The sequence below is a fragment of the Propithecus coquereli genome, unplaced genomic scaffold (genome assembly GCF_000956105.1).
Source record: "Propithecus coquereli isolate 6110/MARCELLA unplaced genomic scaffold, Pcoq_1.0 Scaffold18, whole genome shotgun sequence".
In the NCBI taxonomy this organism is placed as follows: Eukaryota; Metazoa; Chordata; class Mammalia; order Primates; family Indriidae; genus Propithecus; species Propithecus coquereli.
In genome coordinates, this window is record NW_012142745.1 from 6,254,310 (window position 1) to 6,262,915 (window position 8,606).

At 33.6% G+C, this 8,606-nt stretch overlaps 1 protein-coding gene across 1 annotated transcript in view; it reads right to left on the bottom strand.

The window, feature by feature from the left end:
• The window catches only part of CUL3 (cullin 3), a 109,167-nt gene that overhangs the window by 11,588 nt on the left and 88,973 nt on the right, over positions 1 to 8,606 (bottom strand). Inside the window, exon 13 of the mRNA XM_012642469.1 lies at positions 7,930 to 8,064. Coding sequence (XP_012497923.1) covers positions 7,930 to 8,064 — 135 coding nt within the window. The remainder of the gene's footprint in view (positions 1 to 7,929; positions 8,065 to 8,606) is intronic.

Consider the following 8,606-nt stretch of genomic DNA (forward strand, 5'->3'; position numbering starts at 1 on the left):
CAACTGCTCAAACCTTACAATTACTACAATACTTTCAAAACTATCCTTTCAACAAATTTCCTTATGTTGACCCTTCTTTGTATTCCAGGGATAAATCCTATTTGGAAATAGTGCATTATTCTTTCAATATACTGCTGAATATAACTTACTAATATTTTATTTAAGCTTTTATGCTGAACAACCTATAGTTTTCTTTTTTGTCTTCCTCGTTCAGTTTTAGTAATGAAGTTTTGCCAGCCTCAGATATTTCCCAACAGTAGTATGTATATTTTGCCTTCTGAGTTCAAAGTTCTCTATATGGCTTTCAATTGTAACTTGCTAATTGTGTTTGTTATTCAAACCTTCAACAACCACCTTTTTAATTTGTAAGGGACTTCTGTTACCTTTTCTATAAATCAGCATTTATCAGTAAACGACATGAAGAAAAGGATATTTTACCAAGAACTGTCTATTTCTCCTTGTACTTTCATTCTCCCTTCTGTATTGTGAGGTTATACCACGAATAATTTTTATAAATTCTTGATTAAATATCAAATATCACTGTTTAATGGTTTTCTATTAGAATTCTACTGTCTTACACTAATATTGCTATTGTTTATAATTAGTTTTTATAATTGAGTATTATTCTCAGAAAATCTTAAAAAGTTTAACAAAGAACATTAAGAAAAATATGCATTAATAATTATTATCCACACCTCTTTCAAAAACCAACTGCTAAGTTAACTAAAATCCAAGGCACAGACTACCACTGTACATATTTCCTATGCTTAGCTGTTCTAAATCACAATAAAGTTATCTTTAGTCATTCAAACAATACATAAAAGGAAGAAAGGGCCTTAGCAGCCCGACTAGTATGGATTAAATATAACACCACAAATTAATGCCACTTGGTGTAGCCAGCTTCTAAGATAGTTCGCAGTGATCCTGGTATAGTTTAACCACATGTAGTCCTCTCACTCTATCAGGGCTGACCTGGGTGACCAAGAAAATGAGGAAGTAACAGTATGTGACTTCCAAGGCTAGGTCATAAAGACACTGCAGGTTCTGCCTGGGGCTCTTGGATAGCTCACTCCGAAAAAAGCTAGCCATCAGGATTTGAGGACAATCAAACAGCTATGTGGAAAGGTCCATGTGGAAAGAAACTAAGGCCTGTTACCAACATCCAAAACAAACTTGTCAGCCATTTGAGCCACCTTGGCAGTGTATTCTCCAGCCCCAGTCAAACCGTTAGATGACTGAAGCCGAAGTCAACACCTCAACGCAACCTCATGAAAGACCCCAAGCCAGAACCACCCAACAGTCCCTTCTGAATGCCCTAACACGTAGAAACCATGAGAGATAATAAACTGTTAGTGATTGTTTTAAATCACTAAGTTTTGAGATTTGTTATGTGGCACTAAATAACTAATACACCATCTTACTGAACTCGTAAAGAACATTCAAAGATAAAAAGATCACCTTCCTTAAAATTATTATATTTCAACTATGTCCAATAATTTGTGGAGATGATTTCGGTATAAGAGCTGGCTAACAAAACTTTAGCAACAGAGCGTAGAGAAACATAAAGTATGAGTAAAGATACACTTCTTGTGTCTTCTCACAATGCCCAGGATTTGAGGTGTAAGCAGCCCGAAGGCTTTGGAGCCACAGAACATGGCATTCTATATACACTATGCTTGGGCTTCTGATTTGTTTAGCTAAAGTTTTTAAAATTAGAGAAATTTCATACTTTTTCTTTTCCCAAACTGGTTGGGAAAAAGAAAAGTAAGCTTGAACTACTAAAATTTCCAATTTCAGTAACAGCTTTGTATTTTTACTTATCCCATTTTTTTTTTTTTACCAGTTCCTTATATTAATAAATTAGGACTCTGAAAACCAATTCTAACATTTTCAACTAGCTTATAATGCTTAAAATATACTAACCATGAGAGCTGTAGATTAAAAATACCCATAAAAACCAGTTGTTAGGGATAATTACACTTCACCTCTGCCTTAAAAGCCTTATAATGCTTGAATAAGGTACTCAATGCTTGCTTAATCAATATTCATAAGACTCAATCACATATATTAATAACTTGTGCTTGAAAATCAAAGTTATTCTCCAGGTAAGACCCACTTGGAAATATATGGGGAAAAAACTCTCAGCCACCAAACACCTAGATTTCAAACATTTTCTTTAAGGACAGCACACAGAAATGGTAATCTCTTAATTATATTCACCACATAAATGCAAACATGTAAATGAGTATTAAAATAGCCCTAAACAATTCTCAAAAAAATTGAAATCATACCAAGTATTTTTTCTGACCATAATGGATTAAAACTAGGAATCAAAAAACAAAAGAACACTGGGAAATATACAAACAGATGGAAATTAAAAAATATGCTCTTGAATGACCAACGACCAATGAAGAGATTAAGAAGGAAATTTAAAAATTTCTTGAAACAAATGAAAATGAAAACACAACATATCAAAACCTATGGGATACAGCAAAAGCGGTATTAAGAGGAAAGTTCATAGTAATAAAGTGCCTACATCAAAAAAGTAGAAAAGCTTCAAATAAACAACCTATTGATCCATCTCAAAGAATTAGCAAAACAAGAGCAAACCAAATCCAAAATAAGTAGAAGAAAAGGAATAAAGACCAGAGAAGAAATAAATGAAATTGAAACAAACAAAAAAACAATACAAAAGATCAATGAAACAAAAAAAATTGGTTTTTTGAAAGGATAAACAAAATAGACACACCTTTGGCCAGATTAAGAGAAAAAGAGAGAAGACTCAAATAGATAAAATTAGAAAAAGGAGATATTGCAACTGGTACTGCAGAAATCCAATAGATCATTAGAGATTACTGTGAGCAACTGTATGTATGTCAATAAATTGGAAAACCTAGAAGAAATGGATAAATTCCTAGACACATACAACCCATCGAAATTGAACCAGGAAGAAATCCAAAACTTGAATAAATAACATGTAATGAGATAAAAGCAATAATAAAAAGTCTTCCATCAAAGAAAAGCCCAGGACCTGATGGCTTCACTGCTGAGTTCTACCAAGCATTCGAAGAAGAACTAATACCAATACTAAATTATTCCAAAAACTTGCGGGGGGGTTACTCCCAAACTCATTCTGTGAGGCCTGTATCACCCTAATACCAAAACCAGACAATGATACAACAAAAAAAGAAAACTATATGTCAGTATCACTGATGAACATAGATGCAAAAATCCTCAACTAGGTACCAGCAAACCAAATTCAACAACATATTAAAAAGATTATTCATCATGATCAAGTGGGATTCACCTCAAGGATGCAAGGATGGTTCAATCAATGTTATACATCATATCAGAAGAATGAAGAGCAAAAATCATATGATCATTTCAATTGATATTGAAAAGTATTAAATAAAATTCAACATCCCTTCATGATAAAAATTCTCAAAAAAACTGGGTATAGAAGGAACTACCTAAACATGATAAAAGCCATATATGACACCCACAGCTAGTATCATATACAGAATGGGGAAAAACTGAAAACCTTTCCTCGAAGATCTGAAACAAGACAAAGATGCCCACTTTCACCACTGTTATTCAACATAGTACTGGAAGTTCTAGCTAAAGCAATCAGATAAGAGAAAGAAACAAAGGGCATCCAAATTGGAAATGAAGTCAAACTATCCTTGTTTGTAGATGATGATCTTATATCTAAAGAAACCTAAATACGCCACCCAAAAAATATTAGAACTAATAAACAAATTCAGTACAGTTGCAGGATACAAAATCAACATACAAAGCTCAGTAGCATTTCTATATGCCAACAGTAAAGAATCTGAAAAAGAAACCAAGAAAGTAATCTCATTTACAACAGCTACAAATAAAATAAAATACCTAAGAATGAATGTAACCAAAGTGAAAGATCTCTAAAATGAAAACTACAAAACACGGATGAAAGAAGCTGAAGGAATAAAAATATGAAAAGATGGCTCATGGACTGGAAGACTCAATATTGTTAAAATGTCCATACTACCCAAAGCAATCTACAGATTCAATGCAACCCCCATCAAAATACCAATGGCATTCTTCAGAAAAATAGAAAAAATAACCCTAAAATTTATATGGAACCACAACAGACCCAGAATAGCCAAAGCCATCCTGAGCACAAAGAACAAAACTGGAGGAACCACATTACTTGACTTCAGATTATACTACAGAGCTGTAGTAACAAAAACAGCATGGTACTGACATAAAAACCGACACAGACCAATGGAACAGAGTAGAGAACCCAGAAATAAATCCACATATCGACAGTGAACTACTTTCGATGAAGGTGCCAAGAACATTCAGTGGGGAAAGGATAGTCTCTTCAATAAATGGTGCTGGGAAAACTGGATATCCACATGCAGAAGAATGAAACTAAACTCTTTTTCTGTCAACATACACAAAAATCAAATCAAAATGGATTAAAGACTTAAATCTAAGACCAGAAACTATGAAACTACCAAAGAAAACACTGGGAAAACTCTTCAGGACACTGGTCTGGGCAAGGACTTCTAGAGTAATCTCCCATAGCACAATTGGACAAATGGGATGACATTAAGCTAAAAAGCTTCTGCACAGCAAAGGAAACAATTAATAAAGGGAAGAGTCAACCCACAGAATGGGAGAAAGTATTTGCTAACTATCCTTCTGACAAGGGATTAATAAGTAGAATATATAAGGAGCTCCGACAACTCAATAGGAAAAAAAAATCAAATAATCTAATTAAAAAACAGGCAAAGGATCTGAATAGACATTTCTCAAAAGAGATACACAAATGGCCAACGGGTATATGAAAAATTACTCAAAATCATTAGTCATCAGAAAAATGCACATCAAAACTACAATGAAACACTATCTCACCCTAGTTAAAATGGCTTTTATCAAAAAGACAGGCAATAACGAATGCTGGCAAAGGATGTAAAGAAAGGGGAACCCCCATACACTGTTGGCTGTAATGTAAATTAGTAAAAACACTATGGAAAATGGCATGGAGGTTCCTCAAAAACCCGAAAATAGGAACTACTATATGACCCAGCAATCCCACTACTGAGTATATATCCAAAGGAAGGAAATGTAGTATATCAAAAAGATATTCACACACTCATATTTACTGCAGCACTATTCACAATAGCGAAGATATGGAATCAACCTTCGTGTCTACCATTGGATGAATGGATAAAGAAATTGTAGTACATATGCACAATGTAATACTACGTAGCCACAAAAAGAAGGAAATCCTACCATTTGCAAGATGGATGGAACTGGGGAACATTATAGGAAATGAAATAAGCCAAGTACAGAAAGACAAATCTTACATGTTCTCACTCGTATGTGGGAGCTAAATATTAAAAACAATCTCATGGAGACAGAGAATAGAATGATGGTTACCAGAGGGTGTGAAGTATAGCAGGGACGGGGGAATAAAGTGGGATGGTTAATGGGTTCAAAAATATACTTAGATAGATCAATATTTGATAGCACAACAAAGTGACTATAATCAACAATAAGTTAGGGTATACTTTAAAGGAATTAAAATAGTGGAACTGAAATGTTTCTAACACAAAGAAATGTTAAATGCCTCAGGTGAGGAATACCCCAATTACCCAGATTTGATAAATTCACATTGTATGCCTATATCAAAACATCATATGTATGTACCCTATAAAAGATATACAGCTATTATATACCCATAATAATTAAAATTTTTTTAAAAAGCAGCACTAGAATTTAATCTTCTTTCTCTTAATTTCAAACTTATACTTTTTTTCTTCCTATGTTCACCTATATGTCAAAACTGTCTTTCAAATTAAGTATAAATATGGCGGTAATTTTGAAGGTTTTCGAAATGTTCATTCTTAATTTTAATCTTAGTAAGAACCACATGATCTTCATTTCAACCCTAAGACATCGTTTAAAGGTATAGGAAAAGGCTAAATGAATTTAATGTAATCAAATCACAACTTAATGGGGAGAAAGGGCAAAGGAAAAAGGAAATAAAAGGTAAACATACTATAACTAACTAGTTACTCTAAGGGAAAAAAAGATGGTACAAAAAGAAATCTGACTATGCTATCAAGATAGTGTAAAATTGGCATAAGGACAGACATAGAAATAACAAACAGATCAGACAGTATAAGAATAGACCCACCAATATATGGTAAATTGATTTCTTTTTAATAAAAATGCCAAGATAATTCAATGGGAAACAAATAGTGCTTTCAACAAATGATACTGGAACAAGCAACTGTGTGTTAGAGGAAAAAAAACCTTAACCTTTACCTTATACCATATAAAAAAACTTAAAATTGATCACAGACCTAAACATAAAACGCTAAAATTATAAATCACTTAAAACAGGAGAAATTATTTGTAATTTTGGGGTAGGCAATGATTTCCTAGGACATCAAAAGTACAAACTATAAAAGGCAAAAAATGATAAAATTGGACTTTGTCAGTATTTAAGAATCTGTTCTTCAAAAGACACCATTTAAGAAAATAAAAAGACAACTGGGCTTGGTGGTTCATGCCTGTGATCCCAGCACTTTGGGAGGCTGAGCCTGGAAGACCTCTTCAAGACAGGAGTTCAAGACCAGTCTGGGCAACATAGCGAGATCCTGCCTCTACAAAAAAATGTCTTTTTAAAGTAGCTGGGCATGGTGGCATGCACCTGTAGTCCTGGCTACTTCCAGGGAGGCTGAGGCAGGAAGATTACTGGAGCCCAGGAGTTCAAGGCTGCAGTGAGCTGTAATTGCACCACCGCACTCCAGCCTGGGTGACAGGGCAAAACCCATCTCTACAAACAAACAAACAAACAAACAAACAAAAGAAAATGAAAATGAAAATGAAAATGAAAATGAAAAGGCAAGCAACAGGTTGAAAAAATATTCAGAGAACATATATCTGACAAAGGACTTGTACCCAGATTTATAAAGAGCTATTATAACTTAATAAGAAAATAACTCAATAAAAGAGATGGACAGACACTTCACCAAACAAGAGAAATCAATGGCATACAAACACATAAAAAGATGCTCAACATCATTAGTCATCAAGGAAAGGAAAATTAAATCCAGAATGAGATACAATTACATTATCAACTACAGTGGCTAAAATCATAAAGACTGCAGAGGATGGGGAGCAACTGGACCTCTCTTGTACTGCTTGTGGGGATGTAAAATGGTACAATTGCTTTGACATGGTTTGGTAGTTTCTTAAAAAGTTAAATATATAGCTCTATTCTTAATAGCCCAAATCTGTTAACAACCTAAATGCTCACCAACAGATAAACTGATAAAGAAAATGCAGCACATTTAAAAAAAAAAAAAATCACTCAGTAGTAAAAAGGAATGAACTACTGACACTATATACATACAACAAAACACATGCGTCTAAAAAGTACTATAATACTGAAAGAAGCTGAACACCAACACCACATTTTATATGATTCCATTTAAATAAAATTCTAGAAAAGGCAAAACTAATCTATAGTGATATAAAGCAGATCCCTGCTGGGGTTGGAGGTTGCCTGAGGTTGGAGGGTGGTAAGAGAAAACCACAAAGGAGTACAAAGAAATCTTGGAGATAATATTCTATATTTCTGGGTAATACTCTTGATGGTGATGGTAGTTACACAGGTGCACAAGCTTAACATTCATCAAATTGTGCACTTCTATGGGGTATGTTTTATTACATGAAAATTATACTTTGAAAAAGCATAATTTTTAAAGTCGATTAAAAAAAAACAAAATGAAACATAATAAATGTATGATGTTCATACAGTTCCATGGCCCATTTTATGCAATTTTCTTTAAAGGTATTCAAATAAGATAGATTTAAATAACAAGTGAGAGTTAGATTGGTTAAAATGTACACAATCATAACCCATACCTCAAATGTGTATTTTTCTCTGTTATTAAAGAGCATTAATATGGTCATCTGGAAAGTGGAGACTTGCAATATGTGCTTCCGTGTATTAGAGCCAGTTACTTGTGCACCTCCAACACCAACTTCAGATCCATCTTCCTATTTTTTAAAAAAATACAAGCAAGATATAATTATCTCCTGGTAACTTTAACAGTATGTTTCAGAAATAGATCCTATCCATCTCCCCCTCAACAAAACTACATAACTTATTCCTATATAAAAAGGAAATCTATTTAAAAGTATGTGTGTGTGTATATACTTACTTACACACACACACACAGTACTTAGACTGTCTCCTTCTTTCCCCACTGTGGAAATTTTAGTGTATCTGAGCAAGTTATTAATCAACAATTTCTTATATTTAAAGCTAAAATTATTTTAACAGTACACTATGGGATGATAATAGTAATGGACTTACAAAACAACCCTACTATTACACTAGCACCAAAAGTAATAGGGTTAGGTTTCTTTCTACATGACCCAATCACAGTAAAAGTTTAGAAAACAGCATAGTACAGGGGAGAAAATGGCCATTCTCAAAGCCCATTCCTGCTCTATGATTTAAGAGGTACAAAGCATAGCTTACAGTTATTAACGCTTGCATTATGTTTTAAAAATCTATAGTTCTACTTAATAAAACT